The 22,534-nt window shown below is 43.6% G+C and overlaps 1 protein-coding gene across 5 annotated transcripts in view; it reads left to right on the forward strand.

Moving 5' to 3' along the window:
• Positions 1–22,534, forward strand: part of MPP7 (MAGUK p55 scaffold protein 7) — a 1,064,688-nt gene that overhangs the window by 906,025 nt on the left and 136,129 nt on the right. For all 5 annotated transcript variants that reach the window (XM_069211307.1, XM_069211311.1, XM_069211312.1 and 2 more), the window contains one exon: positions 20,502–20,672. In XM_069211307.1, the coding sequence (XP_069067408.1) occupies positions 20,502–20,672 (171 nt within the window). The remainder of the gene's footprint in view (positions 1–20,501; positions 20,673–22,534) is intronic.

The following is a 22,534-nucleotide window of genomic DNA, read 5'->3' on the forward strand; positions in this document are numbered from 1 at the left end:
TTCTCCATATTGTCCATTTTGGTTATCCCCTTCCCTTTCTGGAAACTCCTCAGATTTTCCCTGCTTTCACCCAGTAGTCAGCAAAGCTTGCCAGAATTCTTGATGTTGCTGGGCTGGAGGAATATCAGCAGGTTCCAGAGGCAGAGCAAGGGATGAGCAATTACACTCATCAATTCCCGGTCTGCAAGAAGGAAAGGGGCTTGAAGACCAATCTTAGACTTCAGAGTTATTAAAGAAGTTCAAGGAGATTTTGGCACAGGTTTTGCTACCCTTGGACTACGAGGCTATAATGATATCCCTGGACCTGCAGGGATTCTGCATCAGTCATTCACTCCCACAGATAGTATTTTCACTTTGTAGTCGGATCCTCCCTCTTCCATTTCTCTCTCTTGCCTTATGGTCTTACATTGGCCTTTCGCGTCTTTACAAAGGTCAGTAGTCGTGGCCCATTTCACAATTTAGCAATACATATGTCCTAGCACCTCAATGACTGCCTAGTGAAAATGGACTCACCTCAACTAACCTCAGACCACCTGCAGAAAACAGCGTCCTGTTAACCTTGGGGGCTTCATGCTGTGATCCTGATGTTTCAAGCGAGAGCTACTGTTCCACCATTGATGGTTCTGTGGCTACTGAGCCTGTTGGCATCTTACATCCTGCTGGTATCGAAAGGCTCTGTATTGCTGGAACCTGCTTCTGCAATGCTCCCAACTTTTGGCAGCCCTCTTGGACAAATCCGTCCCTCTGAGACTGTGGAATCTCAAGTGATAGATAACTGACACCAGACTGACTCACAGCAGGCTGTTCCCTGTACCCCCTCTAGAGGTTGCTGTGGTTAAGGGATGCATCATCTCTCATTCAGACACACCACCCGAATTAAGTGGGAATTGGAGACCTCTAGTGGATCAACACCATCTCATTGATCTTTTGGAGTTGTATACCATCTGACAGGAATGCAAAGTCATAGCCTGATATAGTGCTTGGTAGCATTTTATGGGGTCTCCTTCAGTCATCTAGTGGGATCTCTTAATGTCAGGGGGCACAAACTCAGCAGATGTCTTGCTCACCATGAATGGCATCTGCTCATGGAGGTGGCAGAGGGTATCATAGCACAGTGGGACATGCCCTAATCATACCTTATTTTCCTCCTTGGAAAATACTAATTGGCCTCTATTTTACACCCTAGTGTTTACCTCTATAGGGACTTTAGTAGACATGTTCCATCTTCAGTTGGAGGTCAGCCTCCTGTATTTCTTTCCATCCTAGCTCTGATGCCAGGGGTGCTGAAAAAAGTCACACTGGAGCAAGCACTGGGCTCGGGGAATTTGGTACTCCATACTTCTGATTCTGAGTATACACATTCCACTTTGGCTGCCTCTTCAGGTGATCTCCAGTCCTAGCAGCACAGCCTAGTTTTTCACACAAACCTCCAGAATCTACCCACCATGGATGGAGATTGAGAGGAACCTACTGAAAGGTTTCAGTCTCCCTACGGGAGTGGTGGATAGCTTTCTGACAGCTTGCCTCTCTTTTACTCTACATATTTACAGCGTGGTGTGAGGAGAAGCAAGCTGATCTCCCTACGGGAAAAACTTCCTGATCTGTTATTGTTTTGTCTCTGTCCTGGCAAGGCTTTGCTATTGACACAGTTATGGATTACTTATTGGTCCTATGGCCTGCCTTCATTTCCTTGATCAGCCTTCATTATTTAAACCACTGATTGTGATTTGTTAGTTGAAAACGCTTTTACATAGGTCACCCCTTGCTCCCTTTCCTTATATTGCTGTGAGAAACTAATTCAGTTCGAAATTTTTTGATGTGTGCTAACGTCACCCATCTTTTAACCTATATTCTGAGTCTTTTGACATTACAAACGGTGTTTCTTATTGCCATTACTTCAGTGTTCACATCATTGATTTCAAGGCTTTGTCATTTAGCCTCTGTATGGTACCTTTTCCCCGACAATATGGTGCTTGAAACCTGTGTATCCTTTTTCTGAATGTGGTATCACCTTTCCACATGGGGCAATCTGTCATTCTCCCATCGCTTTTTTTTTTGGTCTCTCATGCATCTAAATAGGTGAGGCTTTTGTGTTTAGACCCACTCATGCCTTTTGTTTCTAGATAGCGCTCTGGAGTACCTTTCGTATTATCAACTGTTGGTTTGGTTCACCAATGCCAAAATGGGGAAGACAGTCCAGAAATAGATGTTATTACATTGGACTATAATCTGCATCAGACTGTCCTCAGGGGGGGCCTTAGGGTTCATTTCACTATGGTGAAAGACACCACTACAGTCATAGCACCGGTTGTTCCAGTTTTGGGCATTTACGAGGCAGTCATATTGGCATCTGTCCATACTTTCACTGGGCATAGCTTCTCAAGTCTGCTGGGAGTGTTATTTTCCGTGTTCCTCCCTGCTGTATATCCACTTCTCAGATTCGCCTCTATGGAGTGTGCATTAGTTTGGTACTGATTCACGAGAGGAGGAAGCTGCTGTTGGAAGTACCGATTAGTAGTCAAGTTATTTGGAGGGGCGTTGCTAAATGCATGATGGAGTGAGCCCTCTGTACCATAACTCCCAACATCCATCCATCCAGAATAGACACTTCTCATGCTTGAGTTAAGGGTCACCTATCGGCAAATTTGGTCCAGTGGGAACGTGGAAATCACTTCTGCATTGCCTGACATGTGCCAAGCCCCAGTGAGCCCGACAGAGGAGAAAACCAAGATCAAAATAGTAGCAATTGAAATCAAAATGGTGGCCAGGCAGATTGATGTGTAGCAAACGTTGTCTACATAGCGGCCTCGGGGCAGAGATGGAAGCTGCTGCTGGGCACTGCCAGAAGGGGTAGAGTTCCCAGAGTGACATGGCAGACTGCCAATGCTGCTCTTGGCACCATTGATGTCGAGCCTTTGGCATGGGGGCCTATCAGAGGCAAGCAAAGCTGGGACTGTAACACTGCTGAGACACCAGGATTGTATGGAGGTGCCAGCCTGCTAGATCTTAGATTCAATTAAAAAATAAAAGCATTGCCCAGAGTAACTGGATCAGTTTTTGGAGCCAATACACCATAAGTAGCTACCTGTGATGGCTTATTGAAGAGGTGGGAGTTTAAGTATCTGCAAGGGAAAGACAATAAGGGGGATTGAGGGGGACTCGGATAAGGAGGCGGATTGGACGCTCTGTATTGTGCCTTGGCCGCAAAGACACTATGTGGTGATGGTGGGGTTGCCAGGCTTCCGTGGCTTGCTCCAGTACTGACCAAGGTGGCAGGCACCATTACGACAACAAAAAGATCCTGTTACAGCCAGATGCAGAATGTCTTCATCAACACCGTTATATGGACGCATGCTAAACAATAGGTCCCCTGCGGAGGAAGGCACAGGCGTTATGCTCACTTGAGACTCAAATCCTGCTGATGCAATGAAGATGGTGCATCCAAAAGGGAGCAACCGTCCAGGACTCGAGAGGCAAGCTGGCACAAAATCTGATGATCAGTTTGACACAAAGTGTACTGAAAAAAATCGAGGCCACGCTAGAAGGGCCTGTGGTTGAACGGAAAGGTTCTCTGCATGTTAGTGGACATGCACCCCTGCCCTAAGTGCCCCAGCTTTACTGATGTCTGGATCTCTAAAGGTGTTTTTTGTTGTTGTAGGCAAGCATGGATCATGCGTATGCACCATGACGTAGGCCTGTCTCATGGATTGTGGTCTTGTTGAACCAGAAGGGGCATCCAAAGCAAAGCCATTATAGTGCTGAAAAGCTACTACCTTTACCAGAAGTAAAGCAGTCCGAGCGAGGTGGTGAGAGCATACTGTGTAGTGATCTGTAGGAATAAACAGGTCCTCTTTAACCTGACACTGGAGTGAGCCCAACATGCTCACTCATTCAAAATTCCGCAGCTGTGTGCTTAACTAACCCCTTTGCTTACATCAGGTTGCTATGAAGAGCTGCACAGCACATGAGTGGTGTATCTGTGCTGAGTATGTGTGTGTGTGCCTGAGAAGGGTACACTACAGACTTAATTCAGTGCTGTGCATGCATGGTAAATACATGTGCCTCCTGGATGTAGGTGTGCCTGTGAGTCTTACAATATATGAAGGGGATATTGCTGTGCAGTGCATGCTTGGTAAATGTATGTGCTGGGTGTGTGCCTGAGTGGTACAGTACATGAAGACTACAGTGCTGTATAGTGTATATATATTAAATTAATGTACTGTATGTGTATGCTTGTGAATGGCACAATATATGGCAGGATATGGGTTCCAATTTGGGAGACTCGGACCTTCTTAGTCAAATGTGAGACCTATGGTGGCCTTGCTACTAAACTTCTGAGATTGCCACAAGACCCTGCAAAAGGCATGGGAACATGGACAATGACCATTGATAATATCAACATACATATCTTCCCTGACTACACATCTCATATCCTGTTTCAATTGAATGCCTTCTTAGACATGTAAAAAGCACAGAGGCAAAAGAATGTTCGCTTTGAGCTTCTTTACCTGGCCACGTTTGTTATGAATTATTGTTGGAAACACGTTTTTCTTTTTGCACCCTAATGGGGCTTGGGAATGGATGAAGTCAATGAGCATCCCCAAGTCAGATCACATGAGCAAATTATAAGATGTCCAGAAGCAGAAAGAAATTAACTTGGCAGACAGACTCCACATGGTGGCAGACCCTTGCCAGAGCTGGCAGCTTGGGAACAGGACAGATTGGTTCATGATGTATCCAAATATAGGGACAAGGATGTTCATTCTTTGGACTCTGAGCTGGGGTCCACTTGCAACTCAGATGATGCAGAGGACACCTCATTGACCGAAGTGCTTGGCACTGGCCTTGATGTCACCTTGATGTCAGATACAGTGGCAAAACTAGAACTGAGTGGGATCCAACATGGTGAAAAGGCTCAAGACCCCTGCAGTTGTGCAACACTTTCAGGGAAATGTGTTCTTAAGTGTTAATTGTAGGTTCCTATAGATGAAGTGTACCCACATGGTATAGCATGCAAAATTCTACCAAAGGGGACAGCGTAGTACGGCGAGGGTAGGTGTACAACAACCAATCATGGGCAACTTGCTTATGCTTATTTCTGGAGTGATCAGGGATGACTGACTAAATGTATTGTAATTCCCTTTTTTGATTCTACATGCACCACATATGCATCAAATGGTATTTGCGTTATGTTTACCAATGTTAAGGTAATGGGGTGGCGGGGTAATTACACAAACACCAGCTTGGTGAGAGGCATACACTCACTGCTGAAGAAGTTAGAGAGACCATTACGATGACACTTACACAATGGTTGGCTAGACCTGCACACTCCACCAAAGCATTAGAGATAGCTAGGAATGGGTGGGCCAAATGCCCCGTTGAAGTTTAAACACACAAATGGTCGACTATGAAGAGAGATATTATTGCTTAGGCTCTCATTATCCTAATGAGTCTACTGGATTCCGGCAGCAGAATCACCTGAATTGTGGGGACCCGAGTCCAGTCCCACACCATGTGACAGCTGTCAGCCTAATCTGGTTTTCCGGCTAACTAGCAGCGTATCATCTCTGCCCAAGAGCAGGGATGATTGTGGCAACTAGGTGCATGACAAAAATGACTTCTCAGGGAAATCGTGGTCGATCAGATCTTATCCTTTTCTCTCAGTTATATTAGTCTACCACCTGCAAAGACAAACAGAGGTAGAGAATGGATCCATAAGATTTTTGAATAAGCTCTAGTTTACCTAAAATTGTAAGAATTGCAATAACTAGGATGATAAAACACGCTAGAAGCAAAATGGTGACAAGGAGAGTGAAACACAGGAAAGTCCCCACCATACTGTCACTATGCATAATATGTGGTTCCTACCTAAGCTATTTTAGAGCACAGCATAATAACCCTAATCCATCCTTCAGGTTTCTCCCCTGGGGAGACATCATCCCCCGTACCTGAACAAGGAAGCCAGTTGTGTAGAAAGACACCGTCCCCCTGGAGGCCAGGAATCCGGTAGTCTAAGCAAGCAGCTGTAGCAAAGGCAATCAGCATACTGTCGTGGTCATTTGGCTGGAATCGCCCTCTGATGTGTATGGGACAGAGAAGTGTTTTTATAATAACAGCTGATGTTCTAGGTAAATGTCCCCACGTAAGGAAGTGTATGTTTCAGTGAATATTGGAGACACAGCGTACCACTTTGCCGACAACTCTATCTCGCTGCAGCATTGAGGAAAGCACAAAGAGAAAAGAATGTCTTGACAAAAACTCAATGCTTTCCTCAGTGAAAGAACAACTAGATAAAAAAGAATAAAACAGCACTGCAAATGTGGCCTGTGCTAGAATAATAAAATTAAACTGAATTAAACGTAACTGGGCTAAAGTGCACAAGCGGCAGGCCTAGTTTCTAAAATAACATGTCTAAAAAACACTTCTAAAAATGGCTGTACAACAGGTCCTGTTTGTGGGCACTTTAGAAAGATGGGATTTGACAGTGGTGAGATTACATGTGCTCAATGTCAATCAAATTCAGTTTCTGCATTCCCTGAATAATAGACTTGCTACACTACCGGACTGCGCATGGGTATTGGGAGAGGTTTATAATATGGTGGTTGATGTTCAAGAGGATAGATCTGTGCAGCCTCTGCAGCAGGCCACCTACAAATTGTTCTCTGGACAGTTTAACACATGGCTGCTACACTGGCAGTTGACTGAGATTTGGAGAGAACAGCACCAGACACAGGCTGAATATTTATAGAACTCCCCCATACTCATAGTACATACCCGACTATACACGTTTCTAAGTCAACATGACATGGGCCTGGAGATAACAGGCATGGAGTACTTTTGCAGAATACTTTCTAACCACAGTGCATTGTAGTGGAGATAGGGGGCCTGAGGCACCTCATGCCTACATTGAGGTGGCAGACAGATGTGCTTCTGGACATACACTTCAAACAAATATAGAGAAAATACTACACTTTACTTCCGGGAGAACAAGGGGAATGGCAATAGAATTTCTTTTGAATGGGAGGCTTTTAAGGTAGTCTTATGGGTGTGTGCCTGGTAATTACTTACACGTCTAGTAAGGTACTGGTCCAGCAGATAACATATTTAGAGCGGGAGATGTGTATACTAGAATTGGGAGGAGTTACAGCGCCAGAGAAGTGCAGACAATGCACAACAAAAATAAAGAATATTATTATTTGATGCTGCATCTTAAGTGTCTCAGTTATAGAAAATATGTTGCCAGGCAACATGGGGAGGGAAGGGTGAGCAGGGGGTGCCTTTTGACAAGGCTGGTAGTGGATGAGGAGGAGTGGAAGGAGATTCACGCTATGATCTTTGGAGGCTAAACTATACACACAATTATGCATCAATAAGATTTTTGCTGACTACTGTAAGTCCCTCAACGCAGCCTCTTATGAGGTTCTCAAGGAGTCATTCAGCAGGGATTCACATGTCTAGTTTGCCCCAGATGGCAGAGATGCGCTGAGTATCCCGCGGACAGTCAATGAGATCTCAGAAGCTATAGCCCAACGGGCAAAGCACCAGGGATGGACAGGTTCCCGGCTGAGTTCTATAAGACTTTGGAAGGATCATTGGCATACTAGCTTTTAATACTATACCAGCATGCACTCTGAGCTGATCATTTCCAGAGTCGACTTGTGCAGCTATGATAGTCGTTCTACTAAATCCTGCTAAAAAGCCTCTGGACATAAAGTTGTACCATCCCCTCTCTTTATTCAACATGGACAATAAAACTCTGGGTAAAGTAATAGCAAACAGACTGGTGCCCTACATTGGGGATTGAAAACTTAAAGAACAGGTTTATCCCTACACTGAGCATCACATGGAACCTGAGAAGGCTGTTTTAGAAAGGTGCGGCCTGGGGGCTGAGATTGTGGGCTGGAAATAGATATTATGTGGAAGCCCACTGGCATCTGAAACTTGGGTGATAATGACAGGTACTTGACAGGGGTGCCCACATTGACCCTGTATTATTCGCAGTAGGTATGGAGTCCTTGGCTTGTAAGATGCAAGAGAGGAACTGGGAATGGGGCATTAAGTTGGACATGGGGTCTATAAGATTTAATTTTACGCAGATAAGGTGTTGTATCTTCTGGGACCCCAGTCTTCCCCAAAGGTTGTCATGCAAGTGCTGGAGGACTTCGAGCACTTCCCTGGGCTGCAGGTGAATTGGTGAAGTCTTGCTTGTTCCTGATTTCTTCTGGGGTGAGCGAACTAATTTCTGACGGGATCACCCCTCGTCGTTTGAAGCAGGAACCAAACGCCTTCCAATACCTTGGAGTATATCACGCTGAAGAATGTCTGATGACGGGTAAAGCGGTTGCCAGAATTAGGTCTGCTTTGCCCTTCTGGAACCACCTTCCCCTCTCACCCATGAAATGGGTTTCTATTATTAAAATTATCATACTTCCATGTCTGCTCTACTTGTTTGTGGTGGTGGTGGTGATGGCGATGTTGTTAAAGAAGCCATTCTTTACAGAGTTAACCGGCCTTCTCCCTGATCTAATTTGGGCAAGCAAAAGGAAATATTTAGCATATGCTACAATGACACAATCCATATGTGATGCGGCGCACCTAATGTGAATTAAGTTATTATACGTCACAGTTGTTATGGCCCATACGATGTGGTTCAACGAGATGGTGGGCAGTGTTAAGATTGCTGAACGGCTCCCTAAATAATGCTCATGGGCACATTAGGGAAGCTAACGTAGCTCAGTTTTGCCTGAAAAATACATGGCTAGGACTAGAGAGGGTACGCTTTATGTACCCGACATACCGTATGGTGTTTACCCGAGTGTGCCACATTGACATAAGAAACCGGTTATTCTGTTTCACAGTAGAAGATGCACGTGTTTCGAGTATGGCTGGTCTCCGAAGACCTAAACATGCGTTTTGCTGTTCCTTGAAAGTGATCTGCAGCTTAAAATGGTGTTGATAATGTATCCTAGTATACATCACATAAAGCCAGGTCAAATGTAATTTGTAGGTAAGTGCTACTCATTAGAAATTTTGAAAACGTGTATTTTTAAAAAGGGGTTCATCTTTCGCAAGTTAAGGTTTTTCACGTTGTTAGTGGGATAGCTAATATTCTTTCACCATCATCTGTAAATTGTAATTATTGTAATAACAATGCTGTCTTAATTATATGAGAGAAATGAACAAACTATAATATATTATTCAGACCACAGTTTCAAAGCCTTCATTTTATCTGTGTATGCAGGGGAAGTTGTGACTAGGATACAAGCGTTCATAATCAAAGTTTGCAGAGCTCGTCTTGGGTTGTTATACATCCCCAGGTTTACAAATTCTGTAATTAAGTGGAAAAAATAATTTTCTGTCGAAAGGGAACGTTTTGCAAATAAATTTAACAAACTAAAAATTTCACTATTGTGTTGTACAATTATCTGCATTGGCCAAATACATGTGAAGTCGGCATTGCCAAAGCCAGTAGGTCAGGTTAGCTTTTGTTTTATCATGGTATTTGTAAAACCGTATTGCTGAGGGTGTGGAGGGCATTCTGCAATATAAAAAAAGCCTAAAACCAAAAATATGTTTTAACTCTTAAAAAACGCGCTCTTCCATAGTTGTCCTTGGCTCTGAACGGAACTACTTTGCATGTGGATTGCTTCTTGTGAAAGAGTGTAAGGCCATCACTTATAATTTAGTTAGCCAATTGCTGAAATGGGCTGACCCAGTGCCCTGTGTTGTATCCTGTAGTAAGTGGAATGGCACAGCAACATACCGTTTGATGGAGAAATGTCTAATAAATAAGTATATCATTTGAGTAAAATCAAAAGGTCTTGGCTAACGTCAGGCCTAAAAATAATAGCAAAATGTGCAGTTCAACTTAATGAAGGTCACTTGCCTGTGTATGGGTATGTTGAGCATATGGCTTCAGAATTGGTGGGAAATGGGACTATCCAGAGGGTATGGCTTGTGCATTTGTACGCACGCCCTCAATTTGCAAGGAGAAATGCACACAATTGAACTTATCCTGGGTGTGTTTTCCTATGACAGACCTTTCCTAGTAGAGGCAGGTTGTAGAGAAAGGTTTAGGAAAGTAGCATCCTTCTGACATAGTTACCCCTGCTTTTTGTCTGGTGTCAGTATGTTCAGACTGTAATACACGGGGATCCTACTAACAAGGACACCGTTGTCAGTGCTCTCTCCCCTAAATTTAGTTGGTAAGTAATTTTTACAACCCGTAATTGTCATACTGGTGCACCCATGGAAGCCCCTAGTATATGGTAGTTAGGTACCCGGGACATTGGTATTCCAGGGGTCCCCCATGAGCTGAAGCATGTATTGCGCCATCCACAGGGGCCCATGCAAACTGTGACTACAGGCCTGCCATTGCAGCCTGTGTGAAATGGTGCATGCACCTTTCACCCCAGATACAAGGTGTGTCTCATATCATGGTCACTGTACTCTGACCCTATAAGTCACCCCTAAGGTTGGCCCTTCAGCCCAAGGGCATGGTGCTAGGCTCTAGACTTCATTTTCTGGTCTTTGTAAGTGTGGGCAATTCATCCTAAGGTATGTAGTGGACACTGGTCAACATGAGATGTCCAGCTACACAATAGCTTATCGGAACCTAGGCATATTTGGTGTCAAACTTGTCGGAATCATGCAACTACACTGATTCCAGTGCGAGTTGCATGATACCATGTGCTTTGGGGGTTCCCCAGAGTATCCCCCATGTCTACCTGTACAGCCTTGCAGGGTCTGCATGCCAGCCTGTGCTGCTGCCAACCCCAGACACTGTTCTGCCATTCTACTGTTGAGCCTAACTCGGGCAGGGGAAGGCAGAACAAAGGATTTCATGAAGAGAAGTGTGACCACCTCTCCCTTAACAATTGGTGTCACTGGGCTTGGGGCACCTCTGAGCGCCACCAGACTGCTTTGAAGGACACATTTGGTGCCCTCCTTGCATAAACATGTTCACTGTAGTGCAGGAGCCCCCTGCTCTGGCATGAAACCACACAAAGGACAGTGGAGTGACCACCCTCCTGTCCAGCTCCTCCCTTAGGGCGGCGCACAGAGCTCAGCCAGGTGGCCACTTGGTACACCTATTTTGGAAATAAGATGAGCAGAGGCCACTGGGAGCATCTCACTGTTTAGTCCAGCTGGATGATGTCCCTGACCCCCCTCCCCCTGATAGAAAGTGCCCAACCTCTTTCCTGGGTTACTTAAGGGCTCCCCTGAGGGTGGGACCCTTGATTTGTCTGCAAGACTTCAAGATCCGTTTGCAAGTCTCCTCTGCAAGTCACTTCTACAACCTGGGCACCAAAACCATTGCTGAACTTTGCTGTGACTGAGAGCAAGACAGTACTAGTAGGAGGCCTCCTACTGCAACTTTATTCGAAGTTCTGCAAGACTTCTGCAACCTCTGGGGCCGTGCAACCTCCAGAGTCACTAGGACTCTGTCTGCACTTAGGACAGCAAGAAGGAATTTCTCTTGGAGTGAAGGAGTCATTCCACTCCCCTGCATTTGCAAACACCTTAGCGTTGATGACCGATTTGTGAATCCTGCTGTCCCATAGACTCTTTCCGGCTCTACAACACAGGTCATGTTTCTGTGGCTTTCTAGAGGTCTGACCTGTCTTCTTTGCAACTGAGAAGTCTGTGGTCCCTCGCTGGAGCTGCTTGGCTGGAACCCATGTGCTCTGTGTTTGTTTGTCATTACCAAGGCTTGTTTGCTCTTCAATCTGAACACCACCTAGCTCCGAAAAGCCCGGCCTCAGTGCTCCTCAGATCCAAGAATGACATCCTCTCTGCAACTCCTGCGACGTGGGCATCCCTTGCTGCTGAGGCCTCCCTGTGGATCCTTGTGCCTGCTGTCAGAGGGTCCTGCTGTGGGGGCTCCATAGTTTCCTGCTGGCTCTCCTGTTTGCTGATGGCTGGTCCTGACCTACCTGCAAAGGTTGGGTCACCTGGCCCTTGCTGGTCCCCACAAATCCTGCAATCTCTGTGCAACGCTTACCTGCATTTGCCAAGGCTTGTTGGTGGCTCCGCTAACCACTGACCCCTATGCAGTCCAACAAACAATGTGGGACAGCTCGTAGACAGCTACAGGGGCCTTACTGCATCCCCTGAACTTTACAGATATACTTCTTTGTCCACTGTCTGTCAGGAAAGCATCTTCTAGAAGGGTGGGCATTGCCCTCCTTCACTGTCTGGACATCTCCAGGTGGTCTGGACTCGGTTTCCTCTTTCCTTATGTCCACTTCTTCAGAAATCCATGCCTGAGTTCCACCGACCTGCCCCACGGGTCACAACAGCAGCTGGAAAACCGAGGTCACCATTAACTTCAGTTGGAGGTTCCGACACAACTTCACCCATATTCACCTGGGCTCCCTGGTGTAGGTACTCCACTGTTCTGAGTATCCACATGTGGGGGCACTATCCGCCTTCCCTTGTACCAACGAGCATCTTTGGGGTCCTCTGAGAAGGGTCCTAAGTTCTCGAAACTCAAACTCCAACCACGTCTTCCCAACGTTATCCTATGGACACCTAACCTGGGGTACACCTCCACACATGGGTGCCTTGGGAATCCTACTTACTTACCTTGGGTGTTCCTGTGCTTCCCCAATCCTAAGGGTCCTTGGGTGATAGTTTGGGGTGGGAGTGATTCTCACGTGCCATTTACTTAGTATATGGTTTGACCGCCCCCACCCCAATAGGGGCACATGTTATTATATGTCTGTACACACCTTTTTTTTAAGTATATATATGTATGATCATATCTATGGTTAGGTGATATACCAAAGTGAGTTCTAGTGTGTGTGTTACAATACAAAAGTTTTTCTAACACTGGTGTTGGTCATTCCTGTGTGTACATATGACTGACATATGTGGTATTTGCAACTGCTTTACACCCTCCTTGCTAAGCATTAGCTGCTACCCACAGCTACCCCTCTGAGAACCCTGGTTGTCTAGAACCTCCTACACTTATCACTAAGGGTTTCCTGGACTCAGTGAAGGGTGACTCACCTATAGATGTACACAATATACTGAGCCAGTCTCCTACAGAAGATAGAAGGCAAAAGGGGACATATGCACTGCTTAATCACAGTTCTAGATTGTTCCTGTTCCTCCTCACACCCCCTCCTTCTTGATAGGTAAAAAAAACATTTAGGAGGAATGGGCCCTTTTATATCTCAACCGCAGAGATGTTCTGACAGGCCACGCGGTTGGAGGATGAAAGACCCAAGGCATGGGAAAGGTTCTGTCAGTCCACGTGTGTGGCTGTTCCTCTCAGGGTGTATTTGACAGCTAACAAAATGGTTATTGTAGTGTATAGACGTACAGAGCTGTGAATAGGGCCTCTTTTGTGTCATTCCAACTGGACTACATTTTCCTAGTCTCAGTTATAAATGTAGTTTTTCTGTATGCCATATGTGGCACAGGGAAATAAATTAATTTCTCATCATATAAAAACAAGAAGGGCCCCCTCTTGCCATGTCCCAGCTTTCCTTGCCCTAAAAGACATGAGGGTATACTCTGTGGTCCTAAAGCCACAGGGGGAGTGAGCACCAGCGCCCAGGACTCGAGTCACCAGTGTCCTTAAATAGCGCCTATATGTATTCTTATGGGATGTGGGACGCGGGGATGAGCCTCACTTAAATAAGTCTGTTTAATCAGTTTACAAAGATTATTATGCCCATTTTAGTCAAATTGAGCCAGTAGTGCTCAGTGGTTGTATTGGTCAATGTCACCTATTTTTACCAACAGTTTGGCTAATCTCATATCAGCAGGGGCTCTCTCAGAAGGTGGTGGTGTTTCATTACCTTGGTTTCCTACTCTTGAATACCCAACATCTTCTTCAAAGACTACACATTTCCCAAATTCTGTGGGAGGGCCCCACTCTTTCGATTACGGTTAAGGACTCCCTGCCACTCTGGGTTCCTTAAACGTGAGCATGCGCTGTCTCCCTGAGCGGCGCGTGTGAACAGAAGAGGTTAGCCATACCGTAAGCGCAGCAAATTATTCGCTATGACAGTACTGTAAAAGCACGCGAGTGTTTACAGTGTGTATTATGCTTTTTAATTTCAGAAAAGGCAGTCGTGTTTTATGCAAAGGGTGGCAAAGTGTCATTTAGAAAATACACTAGTAGCACTGTCTTATTGTTTGTTATTTTAATACAACTAGCTTTTTAAAAAGCTGGAAAGCTTCTCATTACAATGCCAGAAATCCAGTTGTGCTGATAAAATCTCAAATAATAGTTAATTTCTCTGCAACGTGTGCCTAGGTGCGGTTATCTAGTTATGTCTTATTTAGAGCAGCACTGTATTCTTTCTTGTTTACTTAATACACAGATGTGTCTCGATGTGCCCGGCATTTGCTATAACATATTATCTTGTATCTTTTATTTTCCTACGGTGGAATATTTTCCTGCCTATTTGTTGCAAAATCTATCTTATGTGCTTATATAACTAGATGCATAGTACCCTTCCTGTAACCTGCCAGCTCATAAAAATTCTCAGACATTTTGTAGGATTTCCAAAACGTCTGTGGAACACCTTAAAATGTGCGGATAGCTGCATGACATGGCTATTGGGATGCCTTAGAGGCATGCGCACAGTGGAATGCAGCAGCTCCTAATGTGCTTGTTAGGAGCGCGAAGGTTGGCGACCTAAATGATTTTTATTGGACCCAGAGAGTCTTCCAGACAAAGCCATTAGTAGTTCAGCGTAGCGCCTGCTCCATGATTTCACACTTGTTATTTTTCAGCTCAGCCTCAATAGCCAGCACGGTCATTATCATCAGGGAGTTTTGAGATGTGTCCCAAGCCAAGTTGGACAGTCTTAATGAGCGGAAAGTCTATATTCCTTCTCTAAACGGTGGTTCAGCTGCACAGTCTAACTTTAAACACTTGCTTGGTGCCTCATCCACTTTGATTGAGTCAGTAGTACACACATTGGATATGGGACAGACTGGCTCTGCATCTGTTTACCTTAAAGCAAATCACTACTCCACTTCCCGCACAGTCCTTAGCACCTGCCAGAGACCCCTGAAGCAGACTGCCTGGTGTTTTAGTTATCACTATTGGCAACTCATGGGTTCTTACTATTTTAAAGTGCATTGAACAGTACTCCATCTTTAATACTAACACAACTGAAACAATGAAAACTCCCTTATATTACTTTGACGGCCTGCATGTTTTATCAATAGCTCTTAATGTTAACCACACTTAATGAATGGTGATTGGCATAGATGATAAAGTCAGTAGTTTGTTTCTTCAAGATATTATTGTTCTTGCAAGCTCAGGCAAAATATCCATAAAGCAAGTGAGACTTAAGGCTCTTACCTGAGAACAGTGCTCCTGAAAACATTGCGAGTAAAGGTTTGATGGAGGGTACCCTACTTTTTCCTTTATGTGCTTCTCTGGTTTTGTAGTTTGTAGAGTTGGTTGGGAATAGTTCCTAACTATCATGCTTAGCCATGGATTCATTGTTTTACTACCTGTCGTTGTCGTTTTGCGAAACCTGCCACCTCCGTTATAACTTTGTTTCCACAGACTTAATGTAGGTTTCCTTAAATAAAACAAGATTCTCCCCTTGGATAGTGCCTGTGTAGATCCTGGCTTGGCTGTCAGTCTTTGGTTGGCTTTGAATCTAAGATCTAGATACTCCATGTGCTGCGTGGTGTCCTCTCTTGCCTAGCAGAGGCTCGTTCTCATGTTTTTATTTCCATCAGAATACATTATCTAGTGGCATCCTTTTGTATAATAGTTTCTACAGTAGTGACCTTTATGGCAAATAATTGATGGGCACACTAGTCAAACAGTGCCTTTTAACACTAGTTGATCTCACTTAAGATTTGTCACACAGTGACTCCCCTTGAAAAGTACCATTCAAAATGGAAGTGCATTGTTATTGATTTTAAAGAATTGCAGTGTCAATGTAGAAATGTTAATTGTATTTGAGACTGCCCACAAGAAGGCTCCACAACAACTGAATTAGCCTATATTTAATTTACTACCCACTTGACTATGATTTCAGAACTGGTGTGACCTTTTTCGTGAAGTGCTTTTTCAAAGCTTTTCTCAAGGTGATGTACACTCCACAGTGGTGGCTTGGAGTCCAAAAATATGGTCGGGCACGATGGCACACAACTCACCGTTAACACTGCTCCCGCCCAGTGTAGCACTACCCCCCTGATACTAGCATCCACGAGCAGGAAAGAATTTCTTCCTGCCCAGTGGAACGCAAATCCAACCAGTCCTGGAGCTGTATCCAACCAGTCCTGGAGCTGCTCTCATGCTGCTCTCAGCATGAGAGCAGCTCCAGGATTGGTTGGAGCAGGCGCAGGCTAATCATCCAGTGCTCATTTTCAGGTTGGGTGCCTGTGCCAACAATCCCTCATCTTTTTTCACAGCCCTGGGATTGCTGGATCTACAGAGCGCATATCTGGCTAACTGTCACAAGACAGCCTGCCAGTATAACATGCGCACTGTAGACCCAGCAATCATTCTGCAATTGCAGGATTCAGCCTTGATCCCTGCCATCACATTGGCGCTGACGAATTAAGATGGTATTACAGTGGCATTTTGTTTACCTGCTGTGCCCACAGCAGGCGGAGCGACGCTCCTCCAGCCTTGAGGAGGAACCACCCCAGACTCCATCATACAGTGGCGCAAACTGATATCCTTTGAACTTTGATAGCCCCACAAGCACTAACAGTACACGTGGTTCTATGCCTTAATTACTTATATGATCATTTTGTTTATTTTTATCCTAGGTTAATTGGACTCATTTTCATTTTTTTCAGCTTCCTGTGTTTAACATTTCCTATGTTAACAGTGGCCCATAAGTATTAGTTATCCATTGTTTTATTTCTGCTTTTCATTTTTTGTTTGGTGTTTACGTTTTTTTTGGTTTCCTTATTTGCTTCAGTAGGAGATCCTGTAGTGGCCCAGCTTTTTATTATGCTTCCTTATTGCAGTTCTCGGACACCATATATATCAAATTAACCTGTGCTTAATCCTCTGGCCACTTGACACAAAAGCAGTCAGTCTTACAGTAAAGTCTATGTGTAAAGTATTTATGCAGCACTCAAACAACATTAAAGTGAGAACGCAAAACAAAAGAAATCACACACCCATCTTGAAAAATTTGAATCCCAAGAAACCCTTACTAGTGAACTATGGGGGCTACATATGGTATGCCCTGAGGGAATGGAAACAGGGTGCAGAGCACATCCAAAGATAATGCTGTGCGAATTTTAGCTGCTCTGGTGGCAAGGGAACTTGGCACATGGCATAGCCAAGGAGCATACCCTGTGGATTTTGGCAGCTGCGGTGGGGTAGGGCAGACAGCATTTCTGAAGGCCATGAGCTATGGCATGAGCTTGTGCACAGTGGACTCTAGGGGCAAAAGTACAAGCAACACATGGTGTGTGTATGTGTAGCTTATGAAGAACAAGCCTAGCTAGTGCTATACAAAGAAGCTATTCCAGTACTTATAATAAACGTTTGGGGAAGCACAGTATGTAAGAGTGGTGGAGATGTATAATGTAGTTGATTGGGAGTTCGGAAGGATAGTGCTTGTTGAATGGTGTTAAAAGGTAGGTTCAAAGCATGGAGGCAGTGGCTAGCAGTACGGGAGGGTTGGCAGTGGGGGCTCTCACTTCAGATAGGTCTGACAGTATGGTTTCTAGTGGACAAAATTCACCTTTTCCGGAAGGGCGGGAGTGAGTTTCAAATCCTAGTGGCATAGTCGTAGGAGGCCTAGCCTCTGCGCCTTTGCTTATTCCGTGTGCTGGCTTCTTACGTGGTGGTGCTGCAACTGTGGCTTTTGCATTGATCTCAATAAGTCCTGGGCTTTTGTTAAGCAAACTTTGCATTTGCTCATAAATCTAGTAAACAAAAACATAAAAAATAATCATTGACATTTTATTCGAAGTGGGCTCGTTGTTACATAGCACCTAAAAACCACTGACCTTTGTGAATCGTGGTGAACTATGCAACCAGAACTCCCTTTCCTTCCCAGTGCAATGCTCATGAGCTCTCCCAAGATATCACACATGACATCCCTGGTGAAATTACGTACTCATTAAAATGATCAATGACCCCTGTAGATGTAAAAAGTTCCTCTGTACTCTGATAGTGTAAGTACTGTTTTGTTTCTATATGTATCCTTTACAGGCACATCCGTGTGTGATAAGTGGTTGAGCTGTAGTGTCTTTGCTACAAAGTTCTAAGCTCCCTCTTTCGCCAACATCCCAGTCTCTTCACCCTAGGTCCGACTTAACTCGCTTTCCACTGGGTTTAGTTGTGCAGCAGTGATGTCTGGATGATGCCTGCAGGAGAGACCGATTAGTGCTCCCTGTGTGAGATTTTGGGGCAGTTCTGGTTTAGCCACACTGGATGTAATTGGACACTGTCATTAAGCTGAAGAAACGCCAACCCATAATTTCAGTGTGCTCTATCTGTAGTGACATCAGCTCAATGTATTATTTGTAATTAGGCTGCCTTAGCTCTTAGTGAAAAGATTGTTTTTTATGCTGTGCTGTTGGTCCCTGTATCTTGCCTCATTGCTTGCTTTGTTATTTTTCAGCCTAAATGCTTCGTGCAATTGTTATTCTACTTACTAAGTAATTCAGATGCATGACACATTTCAGAGAGAATTATTCAACAGTGACCGCCTTCTCTATGGCCAGGGTGTTTTCACTCCATTTATTGATTTTCTGGATGTGACATTTGCTCTTTAACTGGTGTCACGACCGGATTCGTATTACTAGTTGGAATATTTTTGGATTATTTTTAGCAATCTTTGATTTCGTATTTTCGTCTCTGTGTAGTTAGACATTTTTTCTTTATAATGTACCGTACTGGTTAGAGTGATTTATTATTATTTTTTTTAACGGAAGAAGCGTATTGTATTTCTTTTACATCTCAAAGAACGAAGCATTTGCATGTAGCAAACAGTTACGACGATAGTGTATTAATTTTCTCCTTGGAAGCATTAAACTGTTGCAAAACTCAATATTTAAATTGTTTTTTTTTTGTTTTGTTTTGTTTTTTCGAAAGTGAGGTAACGTTTCTATTGATAATTTTACAAACGCTCTGCAAAGGCTTGTGTCGACTACATGGATTAGAAGGCTTAGCTTTTTGTGTATCTGTAATTCCCAAGTAATGTATGAGTATGTACCTTTATGTCTTCATGTTGAGGAATTGACAAGGAATTTCCAAGTATGTACAATTGTGTAGTAATGCCTTCGTTGTGAATTACAGCTACATAATCGACAGGCAAAGTCGGTGACACACTTCTGACTGTGTAGCCCTTATATACAATGTAGGCTGTTACTTATCTTACTAAAGGGCATTCATGAGCAGTTGTGAGGCATTTTATAAGTGCAATGACCCGCCCTCAACCAAAACGACAGGGTTCAAATCAGAAAAGTACAATTTCCCCTTTCTCTGTTTGAACCCTTACCCTTTGGTTCAGTTTTGTTTCCAAAACAAAAATAGGGATTAGCAAAGCCAAAAGTTCTGGACCTGGTAAGCTGGTGTGTTGGTATATCCAGCTTTTTATTTATTGCAAGCATATGCTGCGGAAAAAAATGATAATATGCCAGTGCTGGGCACCTAAGCATAATGGTCGTATGTTTTCCGTAAAAATAAACATTGCATACCATTTTAATGGTACAGTACAGGTTCTTTCTAGTCGGCAGGTATACTTAAAATGACATAGGTCATCTTAGTGTAAATGCTGATCACAGGCACATCGGATGCTTATTGGCACACACAAAGGTCATTATTGGCTTTGAATTGCTGTAACCTATACGCCTAGTTGAAACAGAGCAGGACGACAAAAAAATAAAAGGCTAAATAATGTTGAGAAAAAAAACGTATTGCCTAGGTAAAGTATTGGTCCTTTGCACTCTACTGCACTTCTTTTTAGATAAGTGTGCCTATGTGATCAGGCACTATGCCATCACTCACAGTCGAAGAGAGCCAGTGGTTCAAGTGGGCTGCCCCATGCTGTGTGCTGTGGTTGGTGAAAGGAAAGTTCGAATGACAGATGAATAGATCAGTAGAAAAAGAGAGCTGTGAAAAGCACTTTGGTTGTGCGTATATATTTTTTTTTTGCATGAGGATCTGGAAACCGGTAAAACTGTTTCTAGACTACGCCTAAAAGAGATACTACATATATATTTTTCACATTAAATAACTACCGTCAAAATGCTTAACTCTCTCTTGAAAGGTTTGTACTTTACCTTTATAATGTACTTCTATATATGTTAGTGCTACCAAACATTTATTGCACAGAGTGATATATATATATAACTGTCCTGGTACGTGCTCATCAAAAATTGTAATTACATTATTGTTACAGGACAAGGCAATTGTTAAAAAAAAATGTTTTTAAATATCCCCGTACTTTACAGTATTTAGTATTCAACAGTATACAACTTATGAATTAAGTTTTTTTTCAATTTGTTGATATTTTGGGAAAATTACTTTTTTATTTCAGCTGGTTTCAGAAGAAGTTTTCGTCTTAGTAGAAAAGACAGAAAGACAAACAAAACGATGTATGAATGCAAGAAGAGTGACCAGTACGATACAGCAGATGTTCCAACGTATGAAGAAGTGGCACCATATCAGCGGCAGCAGAATGAGAAATACAGACTGGTCATATTGGTTGGTAAGTAATGATGCTGACATGAGTTGCTTCCTTAGTTTTGAAAACTTGACATTGTCAAGTTGGGTAATACCATTGAAATGCCATTGGGCACTAGCACATTGATGGGATGTGTGGCCTGCATTACGATGGAGGGGTTGGGCAAGTATTAGCCATGTATAAGAGAGATTTACCCTTCAGGCATTCACTCAAGCTAACTTCATACGGCCACTAGTTGCAGGTATCATCCGAGGTGATGCTAATAATTAAAATATATGTCAGCCCAGGCGTCTCCTCTTCTTAGTGAGAGAACCATAACAGTATAAACAATCAAGTTTCAATACTGAATTCTCAATATTTAACCTTTTACATCCAGCTTTATATAATTAGACCTTCATTACATGCAGATAACTGTGTGAGTCAAAGCACCAGCTACCACCATGGGCAACAAATGTCAGTGTGAGCAAGAAATTACAACTGAATAGTTTAGATTATATATGACAGGCCTTTATACATTAAGCAAGTGAATGAACTAGGATTGTTATAATTCTGATTTTGTTCCTCGCTCCCCTTCCTTTTTTCTGTTCAGTGTGGGCTTCTCTACATTCATGTTCTGGATCGGACAACAGTTCCAAGCTATCTCCTGTCAGGTGTTAACTTATCCAGTAACTTGAAATGCCCCTTAACAAGGGGATCAAATTTCATCGACATTTGTAATGTCCTTGGCTGGGCCTTTCTGAAAACAGGGGACCAAGACAATTCTAGTGAAAAGCCAGTAGGCACAAACACAAGCACCAAGTCAGCAGGTCAAGTATAGAACATGGCATGTGGGTCCTCAAGATATTAAGGGCCTGATTACGACCTTGGCGGAGGGGATTTCTCCATCGCAAATGGTACAGATATCCTGCCCACCATATTACACGTTCCATTATATCCTATGAAACTTGTAATACGGTTGACTGGATATCCGTAACATTTGTGACAGTGTAATCCCCTCCACCAAGGTCGTATTCGGGCCCTAAATGATCAGGTGGGCAATTTAGCATACAGTTAGGGGTATAGCCATCAGTTTATAACCAGGCTTCAGGGCCTTCACAACACCCCAAAGCAGCATATAGAAGAGAGCTTTCAAGTATTTTTAACAATTTCACGATTCTAAACATAATTAGTCTTTATTGAAGTGTTTATCCGTGCTCACCATATCTTGAACCTCGAGCCCAACATAACTGACTGCTGTTTAGTGCCTCCACCAGTGTCTCTTCTTACTCTGTGCTACACCTGCTATGCTGAGCAACATTCCGTCTCTGACCCGGCACTCAAGGGTAAGGCAGGACAACAATACGATAGCCAAATCCCATCTCCACTGTTATCATCACCAAAACAAATGCTGCCTCCATACCTGTCCCAGCCTCAGTGATCCTAGAACCATGTGTTGGTAGTTCAATTAGCCTAGCAATGTTGTCTGGGAGAGCAAATACTGTGCTGCATGGGTGGTGTAATGCAATGACAAAGAAGAACAACATCTCTCACTCGAATAAAGGGTCACCACCCAACACCAAGCAGAAACTGGGCATGTCTTGATAGAAAGCTTGGCTGACTCTGCAGATCTGAATCTTAAGTTCAGGATGAGCACTGCATACTGACTCTGCAGCCAGCACTCCCCAACAACCAACACAATGCTGTGTCTGCTTTGCGTCTTGTTGAAATAAATCAATAAATGTACTTGCTTTGTACATTAGATTTATCTCAGTAACTCTTTGTAAGTAGTTGTTGAATACCAGGCATTCAATATACATATATAAACAACTGAATAGAATACCCTTATTATATATTGAAAGGTTTAATTACAGTTGTGTACTAATGCCAAAATGCAACTCTAAAAAGAA

This window comes from Pleurodeles waltl, chromosome 10, assembly GCF_031143425.1.
Source record: "Pleurodeles waltl isolate 20211129_DDA chromosome 10, aPleWal1.hap1.20221129, whole genome shotgun sequence".
Classification (NCBI taxonomy): Eukaryota; Metazoa; Chordata; class Amphibia; order Caudata; family Salamandridae; genus Pleurodeles; species Pleurodeles waltl.